Genomic DNA, 17456 nt, shown 5'->3' with positions numbered 1-17456 from the left:
TGACGATGGCGCTCATCATGCTCATCGGCGACGGCAGTACTACGTGCCACACCATGCGACATCTTGCTCACACCCCGGCCCCATCGCTCCTGTCGTCGTCCTGGGAATTTCTGTCGTGCTGAAGCCGCCTATTGCGCCCGTGGCCACCCTTCACTGATGCTCGCCATACCGATGGTTCCCGCGGTGGGCACCGTGCCATAGATCCATGTGGTGCCGAACACCGCCACACTGCCCCTATGTCTACTGTAGTACCCACCGCATTCCAAAAGTGACGCTGCCGCCAATGCCCGTCATCGTGCCTAAGGTTGGTGACTTGTCATCGATGCCCTCCATCCCGGCAGCGTCGGTCTCCATTAGGTCCCATGAACGTGACACGAACTCGGTGGACAGGCCTGTGAAGATGTCCATGGAGTCAGTGAGCCAGAAACTCAGATGTACATATGTGCGTATCTTGGAGGACGTAGGCAAGTCGGAGTAGCTAGAGAGCGTCAGGGCACCGACGGCAAGCAGATCCACCACCGCTATCGCTTGAGGGGCCTCGGTACCACCTTTTGTAGCTAGGTTGGTGGGCGGATTAGGATGAGTAAAACGGCTCCACCCAGTAGCTATTGAAACTGCTTTCCTCGCATTTCTATGTATGGAAGACGCAGCGTGTGTGGGTATGTTGAAACCGCTTTCCTCGTCCCCTAGGGAGCGACGCGCATGGGTTGTTGGGCTCCTGTCGCGGTGCATTTGGCGCGAGCCCACTTGTTGTGCCGGTCGTTGTTATGAATGGAAGACATGGCGTCCGTAGGTTTGTGTCATTGTGTGGGTGATTGAGGCACTCGCGCGCCGTGCGGGGCATGGATTCGTTGAGGATGGGGAGTGGATAGACGAATTGGATTAGATGCGATTGATGTGAAGAGAATGTGTCTTGTGAGCCATTTCAAACAATAGAAGGAGTTATTTGTAAAAATATGACGCGGGACGACCGTCGAAACTGGTGCTTTAATATAGTAGAGATTTGGATACTATCGTGTTCACCTTAATCCATGTGTATTGAGGTGGATTGGAAAACTGAAACTAATTTACAACACATTCCACTTCAATACATGTGAATTGAGGTGAATACGAGAGTATCCAAACAATGCCTAATTGGGTGGAACCAAACACCCTCTTAGTTGTGGTGGAACCAAACACGCTCTTATACCACTCGTTAGATATTGTACCCACAAGTAGAATTGCTAGACCTAGGTAACAATGGTAGCAAGGTACTAGGTTGCCTGTGGGTGAGTGTAACCCGCGAAGTTGTAGTCGCTGCTTGCAAGAATAATCTTAAGCTGGCTCCCTAGTTTTAGACCTAAGTTCAATAAGTTGGCTTGTAGTTGTTCTTAGGGTTTTTTGGTCGCACTATGGCTGTGAAAAAACCTTTTATGGGCTTTGAGCTATGAAAAAGTTGTTGTGCATTGTGAGCTATAAAAAACTAAAAGTCGTTTGGATAAAACTGCTAAAAGCCGCTGAAAGCTCTTCTATATACATTTTCAAGTTCTTCCGTCTGAAAGCTGCAAAAAGTTGTTTTATAGGTCAATTTTGCAGTGCAAGAAAGTTGGCTTTTTTAAAAAAAACTTATTGACTGGATTGAAGCATTTGGTTTAGTTTTTTATTTTTGGGACAAAAGGCACAGCCAAAAAGTTAAATCACACACACAATCTTATTCAATTTTGACAAAAGGCCCTTTTATTTCTTACAAGAGCTCAATTAGGCCATGTTCGGTTTGGAGTGGTTTAAGTGGATTGGAGGTGATTGAGTCCCTTCATATTTAATTTTAAATACGAAATAATTTAATTCATCCAATCCCCTTCAAATCTCTTACAAACGAACAAGACCTTAACGAGGTGTTTAAAGTTTAACTAGTGTTACATCTAATATTTAAATATTATGTATTAAATAAAGATTTAATTAGGTTTAATAAATGTGTCTTATATTTTATTTGTTATATGTGTAATTAGTTTTATAATTATACTATATTTTATATTCATAAATATGAATTAAATATTCACTATGACATGTAATAAACTTTAGTGTGATAAACTTTAGTGAGTTAAACTAAACACCCATAAATAACCTGCTAGATATAATGACGATTCTATCCTGACTACTCGACCACAAGCCCAAAAAAACCATCGAGTAACCCCTGCACCTCTGCCGGACAGGTCCAGACTCATCCAGAACGCGATGGTAGATTTGTTATTTATAGCAAATGCAATGGGCGGAGATAACCCGACTGCCTATATATACAACCACCCGCTGCCCTTCCCCGGCCCCTGCACCCGCTTCACTCCCCATTCATTCTCCGATCCCCTTCCCAGCGGGCAGCGGCCGCACCACGCCTGTTCGCCTCTCGCGGGACCCAGCCCCAGCGGGACCCACGCGGCCACGCCCCACGCCTTCATTCCTCCCTTTCTCGGCCTCAACCGCTTCCTTTTTCCCCTTGTACCATTTGTCCATTTTCGTGTCCCACCAGTCGCGGTCGGGCGATTCCGTCTCTGGCATAGCAAGCAGGCGCGTCCGGGCCGTCGAGGTCGAGCTGTGGATCCACGCGGAGATGCAAGCGCCACGTGGCGATGGCTTCCTCGGGAAGCGGAAGGAGCGCGACTATTGCCCGCATCCCTCAGTGTCGCCGACGGAGCAGGCAGCCCCGCTGCAGCGGCAACCGCCGCCGTTCGCTAGGCCCGACCCGCGTGGCGTCAAGCTGGATCGCCCGGCGGTGAGGTTTGGCGCGAAGCCGCCGCTCCCTCAACAGGGGGCCAAGGTCGGGGGCAACGGCAACAAGCTGCTGGCAGGGTATCTGGCGCACGAGTTCCTGCGGTGCGGCACGCTCCTCGGCGAGCGGAGGCTCGAGCCACCCCGCCTGAAGGAGAAGGATCCCGCCGCCCCCTCCCCCGCCCCAACCCCCGCTCCGGAGCCGAGCAGGCGCTACGCGGACGTTTCGCGCCTGCTTATGACGGGCGGGGCCCGCATCCCCGGCGTCGTCAACCCGTCACAGCTCGGACGCTGGCTCCGGATTAAGGAGTGACCGGGTGGCCATGACACTGGTGGCCGCGGCCCGCGGCATGGCCGCATTGCCTACTGCTTCGCCTCGGCGGCGGCCGATCAGAGGAACCGTTGCTTTTGAACGTAGCAGGCTGGTTTGTCATTCCTCTGTCTTTCTTTCCCTTCAAAATTTTCGTGTGGTAATTAGCAAATGAACTCCTCCTGTCAAAAATTTAGTGTAGTTGTTGGATGAGAAACTGGAGACGGTACACTGGTACTGTTGCTAGCTTTCGCTGAAATCCTCTTCATCGGCAAAAACCTGTGATGCATATGGCGTGGGTGAATGAATCCACCATCGATGTAAATACATGGTAATGCTTTGGTAGTAGCATAAGAAGTGTCTGTTACTGTAACAAGTAACTAAGTATTAGTTTGAATTGACATCATCATCTGGGCTTTCTGTGACAAATCCAAATGCATGGTTCCCGTATTTGGTGGAAATGATGCTGGCAATTTTACCTCTCGTCCGCGAATGTCCATGTTTACTCATTGTTTCGTTAAGCAATAAATACAGTAGGTTTATTTGCATCTTGAGTTCTCGTCCAGCCCCGCACACGTTACTGTCTTCGTGGTTTCGGAAGACATTTGGGGCCTTGCTTCGATGTCTTGCTGGCCAATGTACTACCATGCCCAGCAAGAAAACAGAACTGAGCAAGTGTTCGGATCCTGGCTAGCTTGTCTTGTAACATGTGCAGGCAGGTTTTCGCTTGCTCAGCCAGGCCAGGCGAGGTTAAGGCATCCAGCAATCCAAGGATCCTCTCTGGTTATCTCCAGCAGATACGAAGTCCTCTTGGGTCCCGTTTGGATAATTTTTTTTTCTGTAAGCTGCAATGGATGGAAGAAGCCGGCTAATAGTTATGCATGACTTAGGTGTTTGAATAGTTCAAAATAGGTTAGAGCAAGTATAATAACATATTAACATGATGTATGCAGCTTGAATGATGAGACGAAGAGGAGAGAAAAGGCTGTATGTAAACTTATAGCTGTCTTAGACATAATAACTAAAAAACTTTATGAGAGAGATAGGTGGACCATGTATTAATAGTAAAGAGCTAACTAATATACCAAGGTAGGCTCCAAGATTCTTACAATGGACTATATTATTAACAATACCCTTACGAGGCTATACTATAAGTTGGTTATTTGAATTCGCTAGATCTTTTCTTAGGCTGGACCAGCGCTGGTTCTTACTAATTGCCGATGTGACTTGGCGTGTGGTCGGTACCGACGACCACGCTCCAATCGATAAGCGGTTTGATCAGCCAATCGATGGGCTGGCCAGTGGGCTTGCTGGTCGGTCGGCGTGGTCGGTACCGACCACGTTGGGACCAAACCAATCGGTAACGATTGGTTGGTATCCACCACTGTGTTGGAGTCCAGGTCGGTACCTACAAGATTTGTTGGTACCGATTGTCTGGTGTTGATGTGGCGACTCTTGATTTCTCATCGTTATTTCAACCGTTTAGATTTTAAAAAAGTTTTCTGAATCCACCTTATAAATAGAGGGAGGTGCTTGGGTTTATTCACATCTCTCACTCTTTGATCCATAAGCCCTCTCCATTTGTATTCTTTCAATCTGTTTTGATATAGATCCAAGGTGGAGTCCGAACTTTGGTACGTTCATCGACTTGTTCACTACGCAATCTTCACAACATCCCGAGACCCATGCAGGTGTGAGTCATGTCTTCTTCAATGATATTTCTCCCGTCCATCATCGATAGGAGGACGTTCCTGCTTGTCCCCATTCCTTGATTCCATAACCTCTATTTTCACATCTCTATCCTCCTCCTTCATTTCCATACCAGCCATCCGTTGATGCCCCTCTTACCACTGAACCTCCTAAGATAGACGCTCCTCCTCCTATCACTAAAGCTCTTATCATCAATGTTCCTCCTCAACCTTTCGCTTATTCGTACCCTCCTACATACTCGTACGGATGTCCATATGGTGCTCATCCTTATGGATATGATCATATGATGCTCCACCTCTGTTCCCCTCTCCTATATGGCGCTTTTCCCACATGGTGCTCATGCTCCTATTCGTTCTCCTACAGGCACGATAGTGCCTTCAAGCAGCCACATTGATGCTGCCTTCAAACAATCCACAAACTCTAGTGCATCGTAAAAATAAAGGGACTTAAACTAAGACGAAGGACAAAAGACTAGAAGTACATATATAATTTTATAAGTTGGACACAATTTTGAGTCGAGAACAATTTTTGAGTTCATAAATTTATAGATCCACACGTGGTACAACTACACCACCGAACCTCCTCGCCACTGTACCCCCAAACAACTAAAGGATTGTTGGTCCACGAGCAGTCGTAAGGTCACCCTCTTCAACGACATCTACAACTGATTGCATAAGTCCAACTCAGAAGATCAAATAATGCTATGCTTCTTAAAGCGACAAAGGAGAGCTTCCACAACAGGCTCGATGAAACAGACTTCAAGTTGGAGTACATCTGGTGTGCTCTTCGCCATCAACACAAGTGATGTGCACGTCACAGTAACGATGACTCTAGTGATGGGAGAAAACGATCCCATCACAACATGAACAATGATTATAGCTCCGCATCATCAAATAGTATCAGACCAACACGACGTATTGGCCATAGTACGACAAGAGCACAACACGAAGAAAATTTGCCAACAACGAGTGCCCTGACATGGGAGAATAGCACGATGAACAAGCTCTACAAGGCAAGCTAGAGGACAACTTAATCAAGATTATTTTAGCACTTTACCAATTTTTGGAACATTGTACTGCTAACATGGACGATGATATGAAAAGAATCCACAGGTTGGTCGTAAAAATCATTAAACATTTAAAACTAGATGAGAAAGAAAATAAGGAAGATGTGTAGGAGGAGGATGATGAGCATTATTGTATCATATATTTAATGAACCAAATGACATGTTCCATTTTAAATAAGGGTTTGTAAAAGAAAATGTGAGAAAATACTGAAGCGGTTGTATGTTGTACTAAAGCGTTATAGTAAATAAAAACTGATGATGGTCTACCTGGCAGACAGACGGTAAGGGCGGACCGGCGGAGTGCATTGGATGTTGGATCTAGCTAGTGGTAGTGGCTAGCAACTTTATTTAATCAATTTAAATAGAGAAAATAGTATTTCAATCTACTGCTGGTACCATTTTTGGCAGGTTAATTGTAAAAGGTGACTTTTGGTCACAATGGAAACAAATAAATAAAAATAAAAACGGGAGCAGTTCATGGTCCAGTCTTCTCTGTTCTCATCCTTCGTGCCCCGACTAAACAAGAAAGTCTGTGCTGTCGTTCATATAAGCTGCAAAGAATAACTCTGTTCAATGGTCTCCGCTCCGCGCGCTTTGACAACGGCGCAGCAGCCACGAAGTTAAACTGCGTAGTCAACGGAAGGAACCTTCTACATTACACCAGGGTCTCGAATCGGAAGTAGTATACATGTTCATGGTTTCAGATTACCGGTTTATTAGATGACGTCACGACACTCCTTTGCGGCTTTGCCGATCCTGATCCTGACTCGCTGCGCTTCAGCGGCTCAGAAAACAGAGGATGGCCTTTGGAAGTCATCATCGATCGAAGTCCGAGTAGCACCCACCATCTGTTTTACCAAAAGCTCTTCACCTCGGATACAAGCAAAGCAAAGCAAAGCATCTGCTCGGCTTTTGGCCGGTGCCGTGTCATCGCCATCCTAGTGACTCGAATAAATCTGCCTTCGCTGAGACGATTTGATGAACCGACGTCTGAGTGTTTTTCCGTTTGCGTCGAGGCAGCTTACGCTGCAAGATCGCCGGACAGCACAGAGGCGCGGGCAGTTGCTTGCGCAGGCAGAGAGACTAGTAGAGTCTGGAGGACAGGAGGAGTGGTTGGCCTTGCCGCTCGGCTCTTATCCGACAGCGACGTTAGAGGCCGATAGAGCACGCAGGAGGAGGACGCGTAGGCCTACGAGAAAGCAAGTAGGTCAAGCGATGAACCATAACCTTGCCTGCTGTTTTCCGCCTTTTATAAGTGGGAAGCATAGTAGCCCAAAGGATGGTAGACGCGGAACAATGGCCGGTGACCAGGGTCTTCCTCTTGCAAGACGACGTGCAAGTGCAACAGTGTTCAAAACTGTTCATCATGAACATGGATGCCTAACCTCTTTTCTGACTGGATAAATTTGTAGCCTTGGGTCGAGGGAAAAATGTGCTCGACATCAAGGACGCGTTTGGTTGCTGTCTGCCCGGCAGGTTTTCATCCAGGCAAGAATTTGGGGATCAAAATTCTAAAGAACTATTGTATGGCCCCGGAACAAGTTTTCAGGCATCAAACCAAGCAAGCCATAAATGCATGGTTTCATTGGTTGGACGTGACACAATCATGTGTTCCTGTCCTGCTCCCCGCCCTCATATTTATGGGGTATTTGGTCTATGTCTGATTGAAGGTTTGAATACCAATTACGTTATAAAACTAGTTACACAATTCAGGACCAAACGACAAGACAAACATACTAAGAGCATGTCCAAGATCTCCATAGAAAATGACTTCTGAAAATCAGTTTTAAGAGACATTAAAAAATAGTGGGGTTAGATTTTAATTCTTTCTCTATAAATCTCTTAAAATGGTAGATTGTTTCTGGGGAGCCCAAAAAGCCCCTCATTTGTAGCTATGAAAAAGTTGCGAGCACTTTAGGGGAACCGGTGAAGACACATTTTTATGTTTTTCCTAAAAAAAACTGGATTTAGGGGAGACTTCTCGGGAGCTCTTGGAGATGCTCTAAGGCTAATTAGTCCATGGTTCGCCTATGTCATGCTATACTAAACATTTGCTAAAATCATGTATTAATTAGGCTTAATAAATCCGTTGTTTAGTCTTTATTTGTGTAATTAGTTTTTGTAAATTAGACTATATTTAATACTCGTAATTAATATTCGAACATTCAATGTAACACGGACTAAACTTCAGTGGGCAGGTCGGTGTGTTTGATTGAGGAGTGGAGGTGAATGGAGTGGCTCTATTCTAGTTTTTTGGATGTTTGGTTTCTAACAAAGCGGCTCCTGGAGTCTCCATATGAAAATTTACCATAAATAGTTGGAGTGTGAAAGTCGCCTAGAGGGGGGTGAATAGGCAAATCTGAAATTTATAAACTTTAAGCACAACTACAAGCCGGGATTAGCGTTAGAAATAAAGTTGAGTCCGAAAGAGAGGGCGAAAACAAATCAACCAAAGAAGTAGAGCGGATGACACGGTGATTTGTTTTACCGAGGTTCGATTCTTGCAAACCTACTCCCCGTTGAGGTGGTCACAAAGACCGGGTCTCTTTCAACCCTTTCCCTCTCTCAAACGGTCACCTAGACCGAGTGAGCTTTTCTCCTCAATCAAATGGGTCACTTAGACCACACAAGGACCACCACAACTTGGTGTCTCTTGCTTTGATTATAAAGGTGTTGAGAACAAGAAATGGGGAAGAAGAAAAGCGATCCAAGCGACAAGAACTCAAATAAACACAAATATCTCTCTCACTAGTCATTAATTGTTTGGAGTGATTCCGGACTTGGGAGAGGATTTGATCTCTTGTTTGTGTCTTGGAGTGAAGTCTAGAGCTCTTGTATTGAATGCAATGGCTGAAAACTTGGATGCCTTGAAGAGTCCACTAAGGCCCATGTCTCTTTCAACCCTTTCTTCACTCAAGTGGACACCAAGATCAAACTTGAGTCCCCTTTTACTTTGCCCAATTGTGAGATAGAGTCTTTATGAAGCTCAACACAACTTGGAGGCTCTTGCCCGCTTTACAATTATCAATGGGATCTTAGTTCCAAGGCTCAAGCTCACAACAACTCCTCGCTTGACGCTGAAACACATGTGCTCTATCACTTATTAATTAAATGGATGTTATCTCTAAACACAATACACAATTTGAGGCACTTGGATCACTTGGGGTGTCAGAGATGTTGCTCTAAACACGATAGCCTTTGTTTCTCAGCCATTGGATGTCCTAAGAACTAGTTGGGGTCGTATTTATAGGTCCCCAATGCCCACATAGTTGTTGGAAGTCCACTACAAAAACTGGTCTCAACCTGGTCACACCAGACCGATCCGGTGGTGCACCGGACATCAAACCGTTGCACTGTCTCGTTAGTAACCATTAGTTAAAGCTGTCAACTATCATTGAGCACTAAATCGGTCTAGTGGCACACCAGACATGCCACGTCAGCGCCACATCAGCCAACCGTTGGATCTTCCGCTTCTGATTGTTGGTTGTACTATTGGTCCATTGCACACCGGACCTGGTCCGATGCGCCAGCTGATGTGAACCCCAGAAACAACCTTTATCCATACTAGTCGAGTGGTGTGCCAATCTGACAAAGTCCAAAAACTACCTTTGTGCGTGCTCGGTCCGGTGACTGGTCTGGTGCACACCAAGACCTGTTGCTAGAGGTCTGGCGCACCCTGCAAGAGTCCATGTTTTTCTATCTTATGTTTTTCTCTCCTGGCTTCATTTGGCAAGTGTCTTAGGCCCTTGTATGACTTAGACAAATGTCTCTTGAGTCTATCAAACTACTCTAAGTCATAGGTCTCGACCTTTTGGTCTTTTGAACCTTTTTCATCCCTTATACTCAGACTTGGCTCAAATTGACCCTTGAAACTCCAAATCTTAAATATGATCTTTCCAACTGTTTCAATGGGTTCCAAAATATTTCTAGTGTCTGTTAGTACTTATCCATATATTGAAATGAGGCCATTTCTCATTCAATAAGCCTTTTTTCTTTAAGTTTGAGTTGTGTTTCTGCATTTGGTCTTCTAAATTCAATCTGTTGATTCTGCAATCAAACACTGAGCAAACTTGCTAGTCTAATAGGTTGTGATGGTCATCAAACACCAAAACCAATATATAAATGGTGTAATGGCTATTTTCCTTTCACAATTCAATCCAGGTTTGAGTTAGTCAGTTCACCTCTAAACTGTCGCTTTCATATGAAAAATACGATACTTGTAATACTCCCAATAAAAGCCTACATCGGTCCCCATGCGCTTGCGGAGAAAAATCCAATTGGCATAAAATATGTAAACAATATACCTTCGAGATTGGACTATGGCGTTATTAGGACTGGGTAGCTTCACACAGAGCCAGCGAGATAGAGCGATGGCGACATTTTTGCTTGACTAGGTGCGTAGAAGATAGATCAGATCTCGTTAGTAGTGTATGAGAGAGAAGGTACGATGAATATTGTTTCACGTGCCGACCCTCTCCCTTATTGTATACATGATGTTAAATAGGATTACAACTATAATGATATTGTCTTCGACACGAAATATTGTTTGACCCGAATTCCCTTGAACAAGACAGACGAGATCAACTATAACCGTGGTAAGAAGTAAGAACCGAATAACCAAAGGGGTGATATATGAGTTGGACTATAAAAATTTAAAGCAGCATGTAAACTGTAAATCCAAACAGTGTAGCATATTTTTTAAAAATATTTAATATTAGATTTATTGACATCTTTTACATTTCAGGACATACGAAGTATACATCAATCGTTTAAAAAAACTGATGATAACGGGCGCAACATTCTTAGCGCGGGTGGTGCTCAACTCGTGATCTGTGGGCGAACCGCTTCACCACAGATGGATCACGAAACCAAAATTCACCTGATTATACAAGAAGAAAAAAAAACAGAAATCTTGCCACTTCCAAACAAAAAGGAAAATGAAATTTTTTTTGCTACTCGCGCGCGCTCGACGTGAATCCTAAGCAACGACGTGCGACGGTCTAAAGCACCGGGCGATGTGAATATGAGGCAGGCGAAAGTGGTGGTGATGGTGTCCGTGGCGGTGGTGCTCGTGCCTGTTCCCCGCCGACGCCGAGGCCTCCACCGCCCGCATGAACCGCTCGACGGCGCACGGGACGACGACGGCGCCCTGGTGCGCGAAGCCGTACTCCTCCCTGGCCTCCCCGAGCAGCTCCAGCATTCGCGGGTGGCCCAGGCGCGCCACGGGCACCGCCACCCGCCGCGGGGCCTCCCCTTCCTCCCCGACCCAGAACGTCGCGCACCCCTTGGTGACCGTCCGCTCCGCGTCGTGCCGCGACGGGGTCTTCGTGAGGAGGTGACCGCCGGCACCTTCTTGCGCACGCTGTAGCTTCATTGGGCTTCCCCGTACCTCGCGGGCTCCTCCGATCCCTCGTCGATCGTATCGAACAGCTTGTGTCCCTGTCGTCGTCGCCGTGGCTGTGTGAGGTTTGGTTAGGCGTGAACGATGGAGCGGGGGCACCCGCCGGATTTATGCGTCGAGGAGTTGAAGGTGCATACAGCGTACGCGCGCGCTCTCCGCTCTCGTCGTGTTCGCTAGTGTTCGGTGCCGGCTCCACGCGGATTTTCGGAAACGCTGTGGAGTGGCCGATCCGTCGGGCTCGGATTCCATCTCACACTGTCTGAAACATCTCGCGGTAAATAAAACCTGGATCGTTGGTGAAGCTAAGGCCCGCTTAGACCTGTTTTTTGTGGACTAAAGTTTATTCATCCTTTTTAGTCTCTTTTAGATTAAAGAGCCAAACAAAAAACTAAACGGAAGACTAATTGTTTTTACTCTCTAATCCCTGGTGGACCACCATTACTGCATAGAGGGTGCCGAATAATTCATCAATGCTATAACGCGGAAAAAATCGTATATCTATATGTGTATACTGAATTGCATATAGCCTAGAAATAAGCTCATCAAAGAAACTTGTACCATACAGTTATATATATATCAACCGACTCCAATAGGGATCAAAATAATTTTGTGCATATGATATATTTAGAGAATAAGAGACTTAGATAATTACATCTTTATTAACTTAAAATTTGTCTATACGATGTTTGGCCCGATAAAAGTTTCGATTATATCATGAGAGCTAATAGTCGCTGTCAATTCCTTTTCAATATAGATGATCATGTAACTTCGCAGAAAATCATCTTCCATTTTTATGTTGCAAACGTGTTTTGACAAGTTTATCTGAAAAGGCTCTCTCAGTTGTTACAGTTGAGGCTCGAAGGACGACCATTAATCTTAATAATCTTTCAACCATTGCATATATGGAACTTTTACGCGGTTTACATGGCCTTTCACCAAATCAACATGTAATGGTAATGTACTTAACTCTTGGTTATTGTATATATCAAGCTAATAATGTGGAAGTCAGTGCTCTAATTGGGACCTTTCTTGATTGGAAAATTCAGTAGGATATATCTTTGATATATTAAAAGTGTCAGTCCTTGGATCCAAAGAATGAAAGAAGTATAGAGCGACGAAAGCTCTATTGCTAAAGAGCTAAATTGATCTTCTAACTCAGTTATTTGTTGGTCAGCTGCCACATTAAACACATGTACTTCATAATGATTAAAAAATATGGTGTTATCAAGCTTGTTTCTAATCACATCATACACTCAACATGCAATAATAACTCTGGTTCTTTACACATTGTCCTAGTCCATAAATCTATTTTCTAGCTAATTGATTTGCTGAACTAAAGTCGTGGCATAATAGCAATACCAAAATAATAAAGAAGACATTTTAATGAATGTTTGGTTGATGAGATTCGACTTCTATATAATGACTATTATTCATGACACAGCTAACGATTTCCAAGAGGATTCAAAATTTCAACTTGCCTCGGGAATCCATGAAAATATGTCAGCTTATACAAGTACATGACAAATTCGACATGTACAAAATAACTATTAGGTGACAACTTTAGCTGAAATTCATTAGTTTTGTTATTAGCGACTAATTTGATATTTCAGAAAGGCGTCAATATTTTTCTTGACAAACAATTTTATTTTAACCAATGAAACACCCCATAATTCATGCTATTTGTCACGCAGATGCAACCATCTCCAATAATTATCGGTAATGATGGAGCGATATTCAGTTATTACCAAAAAATTACTGACTGTCCTTCAGTAATAATAAACTGGGTGAAGCCTTACCCAAGGTGACAAATAGTGTGTTGCCCTATATATATAGTAGTGCAAAGCAAATAATTTGTCCTTCAAGAATACTTAGGGAATAACATAGTTGTAATAGTACATATTTCAAATATGACTCATCACTCTAAGTGTTCATTCATTACAACTTATATGATGGTGTGACAAAAGTCCATCAAAGACCAAATGCAATCTGAAAGGGATTCTTTATTGGTTAGATACAATATTATAGTCTATCAATCTGGCATAGTGGACATATTTTTGTTAGTAACACCTAAACCTTTTGGATTTCTATAATCAGGGCTTATGAGGATACCATAATTCCACATCTAGTGAAATATAACATGAGTAAAACTCGTGGAATGTACATGTTCTTATTCGACAAACTTCAGATCCTTCGGTACCTCATCTTATTTCTTCTCGGGTTTGTATGGGTCTTTATCCCATTATAGTGATTATTAAATTTTGTTGTTCTACTCAGACTTCATTTCTTCTGCAAAGGTTCCATCACGGAATTATAATCTCAACTAGGAGATATTCTACCTACATAGGAGAGTGATCATTCATCAGGAATGTATTATATGGTATGAGATTTATATGTTCCGTATTTATAATTCACTAATTTAAGTCCTACTAGGATCTTATGACATATTGTTATGGATATTTTTGAGATCACGATTTCTATGGTTGATTATCTATTTTATGTCATCATCATAATGTTAATTTATGGAATTAAAATGGTACGGAAAATGCCTATAATTCTAACAATCCAAAAACCTAATGTTAGGCATTTTTCTGTCAGAGGTTTTGCTGCTGTGCTAAAGCCTGATCCTTTTGATGGTAAAAACTTCTTGATATGGAAAGCTAAGATGGAATTATGGCTTACTGCAATGTCTTGTTTTCATGTCGCTGAGGGTAAGCCTGTCAACTTACCTCCTGAGGATGAGGCTAAGTTTAAGGCTGAAGACAACCTCTTTCGAGGAGCAGTAATTAGCGCACTTGATACAAAATTCCAGAAAAGCTATATCATCCTTCCTACAGGGAAAGAGCTGTGGGATGCACTTGTTGGAAAGTTTGGAGTTACCGACGCTGGTAGCGAGCTGTATCTCATGGAGCAGCTGTATGACTATAAGATGGTTGAGAACCGATCTGTAGTGGAACAGGCTCATGAGTTTCAGGCACTAGCTAAGGAACTCGAACTTTTTCCTTGTCCTTTGCTTGACAAGTTTGTGACTGGCGGTATAATCGCCAAGTTACCACCTTCTTGGAAGGACTTTGCTACCTCTCTCAAACATAAGAGACAAGAGTTCAATGTGGAAGATCTCATTGGTACTCCTGATGTTGAGGAAAGGGCTAGAATAAAGGACAGTGGAAAAGGTGTTGAGACCTCTACTGCTAATGTGGTGCAGAAGAGAAACTTCCGCAAGTTTAATAAGAAGAAAAACCAGAACAATCAAGAGAATGCAAATAAACCTGTTCAAACAGCACAATTTAAAAAGAAGAACAACAACAAGGGAAAGGGAGGATGCTTTGTCTGTGGCAGTGATCAACATTGGGCTAGAGAGTGCCCTGATCACAAGTTCACACAAGACAAGAAATCAACTAATGTTGTAACCACTGAAACTGGAGATGGAACATCGGGGTATGGTAACTCTTTACCATTTGTTCTCTCAATTTGTAATTCACCTGAGTGGTGGATGGACAGTGGTGCAAACATTCATGTGTGTGCTGATACCTCTATGTTCACTTCCTACCAGGTCGGGAGGTCTGGCGCCTTGTTAATAGGAAATGGGTCACGTGCTCATGTTCGTGGTGTTGGTACGGTCATTCTGAAGTTTACTTCGGGAAAGACGGTGCCATTGAAGAGCGTGCAGCATGTGCCCTCTATCAAGAAGAATCTCGTTAGCGCTTCTATGCTATGTCGAGATGGATACAAAGTTGTTCTTGAGTCAAATAAATGTGTTGTGTCGAAACATGGTATTTTTGTTGATAAAGGATATGACTGTGGAGGCTTGTTCCGCTTATCCCTGCATGATGTGTGTAATAAAATGGTGAATTCTGTTCATTTTTCTGATGAGTCAGATTTATGGCATTCACATTTTTGTCATGCAAGCTTTGGTTGTCTTATGCGGTTAGCAAATCTAAATCTAATTCCTAAATTTAACTTGGTCAGAAAGTCTAAGTGCCATGTGTGTGTTGAATCAAAACAACCCCGCATGCCTCACAAGGCTGCTGAGGCGAGGAGTTTGGCACCTCTAGAACTTGTTCATTCTGATCTGTGCGAGATGAATGGAATTTTGACCAAAGGTGGTAAAAGATACTTTCTCACTTTTATAGATGACTCCACCAGATTTTGCTGTGTGTATCTCTTAAAAACAAAAGATGAAGCGTTCAATTATTTTAAGACCTATAAAGCTGAAGTTGATAACCAACTTGAGAGGAAAATAAAACGGTTAAGGTCCGATCGAGGTGGAGAATATTTCTCTAATGTGTTCGATGAGTTCTGTGTGAAACATGGTATTATTTATGAGAGGACACCGCCATTCTCACCACAATCCAATGGGATTGCTGAAAGGAAAAACCGCACTCTAACAGATTTAGTGAATGCCATGTTGAGTACAGCGGGATTATCCAAGGCATGGTGGGGTGAGGCGATTTTGACGGCATGTCATGTCCTGAATAGAGTTCCAACAAAGAACAAAGAGATCACACCATTTGAGGAATGGGAAAAGAGAATATTAAATCTCTCATATATGCGCACTTGGGGTTGCTTGGCTAAAGTGAATGTGCCAATCAATAAAAAGCGTAAACTTGGGCCTAAAACTGTTGATTGTATATTCCTTGGGTACTCTTTTCACAGCACGGGGTATAGGTTCTTAATTATAAAATCTGATGTGCCTGATATGTATGTTGATACTATCATGGAATCAAGAGACGCAATATTTTTTGAGAATGAGTTTCCCATGAAGAATACACCTAGTGATATAAGTCATGAGACTATAATTCCCCATGAGCATGAACTGTCGATTCCTATAGATCATGCTGAGGATTCTCACGTGCACATCCCTGAGGAGGATGACACTATAGTCACTCAAAAGAGCAAGAGACAGAGGGTTGCAAAATCCTTTGGTAATGACTTTATAGTGTACCTTGTGGAAGACACACCAACTACCATTAGTGAGGCATATTCCTCTCCTGATGCTGACTTATGGAAGAAAACAGTAAGGAGTGAGATGGAATCTATTATGTCTAATGGAACTTGGGAGGTCGTTGACCGTCCTTATGGTTGTCAACCTACAGGTTGCAAATGGATCTTCAAGAAAAAGCTTAGGCCTGATGATACAATCGAGAGGTACAAGGCAAGGCTTGTGGCCAAAGGATATACCCAAAAGGAGGGTGAAGATTTCTTTGATACCTACTCACCAGTGGCTCGATTGACTACAATTCGCACATTAATAGCCGTGGCAGCCTCTTATGGTCTTATCATTCATCAGATGGATGTTAAAACAGCTTTCCTAAATGGAGAGTTGGATGAGGAGATCTACATAGACCAGCCAGAAGGGTTCATTGCGGATGGTCAAGAGAACAAGGTGTGCAGGTTGATAAAATCATTGTATGGCCTAAAACAAGCACTTAAGCAATGACATGAAAAGTTTGATAATACTCTTACAGCTGCTGGTTTTGCTGTAAATGAATCTGACACGTGTGTATACTATCGGTATGGTGGGGGTGAGTCTGTTATGCTGTGCCTTTATGTTGATGACATCTTGATCTTTGGATCAAATCTCAATGTGATTGAGTAAGTTAAGAATCTTCTATCGAGCAATTTCGAAATGAAAGATTTGGGAGAAGATGATGTCATTCTAAACATCAAGCTTGATAGAGAAGCTGATGGTGGGGTAACTGTGTTACAATCCCATTATGTGGAAAAGGTATTGAGTCGCTTTGGTTTTAGTGATTGTGATCCTGCTCCAACACCTTATGACCCTAGTGTGCTATTGAGAAAGAATCGGAGAATAGCAAGGGATCAATTGACATACTCCCTAAAAGGGAAATAGGCTTACACCTTTTCCTAATTGATTTTGGTGGTTGAATTGCCCAACACAAATAATTAGACTAACTAGTTTGCTCTAGATTATAAGTTTTACAGGTGCCAAAGGTTCACAACAAACCAATAAAAAGACCAAGAAAGGGTTCAAACAAAGAGAGCAAAAGACAACCGAAGTGTGCTGTTGGAACTTGCTCTCTGGTGCAAGTTGACCCAACGGGGAGTGTAGCAATGCAAACAAGGTTTTTGCACGAGATGACAATAGCTCTGTTAATCTAGCCTCTCAAAGGCACTGTGCGGGGGTATTTATAGGTATCTGAGTGCCCAGCGTCCAGTGTTAAGGACGCATGTGCCCTCAGACGCCTAGGTTATCCCTGAAATATTCC

General features: G+C 43.4%; 1 protein-coding gene across 1 annotated transcript; it reads left to right on the top strand.

Annotated features, from left to right (window-relative positions):
- The first annotated feature begins 2356 nt into the window (after positions 1 to 2356).
- LOC100275177 (embryo sac development arrest 6) lies at positions 2357 to 3426 on the top strand. The gene has a single exon (NM_001365865.1). It carries the CDS (start codon positions 2585 to 2587, stop codon positions 3053 to 3055), a length of 471 nt encoding a protein of 156 aa, NP_001352794.1. The 5' UTR covers positions 2357 to 2584; the 3' UTR covers positions 3056 to 3426.
- The last annotated feature ends 14030 nt before the right edge of the window (positions 3427 to 17456 follow it).

This window comes from Zea mays, chromosome 4 (genome assembly GCF_902167145.1).
Source record: "Zea mays cultivar B73 chromosome 4, Zm-B73-REFERENCE-NAM-5.0, whole genome shotgun sequence".
Taxonomy (NCBI): Eukaryota; Viridiplantae; Streptophyta; class Magnoliopsida; order Poales; family Poaceae; genus Zea; species Zea mays.
The sequence above is the reverse complement of the archived record's forward strand: the minus strand, read 5'-3'. Positions and strand labels throughout refer to the sequence as shown.

What these genes read in the sequence shown, in the direction of transcription:
- LOC100275177 (NM_001365865.1), top strand. Translation starts at nt 2,585, where the DNA reads ATGCAAGCGCCACGTGGCGATGGCTTCCTCGGGAAGCGGAAGGAGCGC.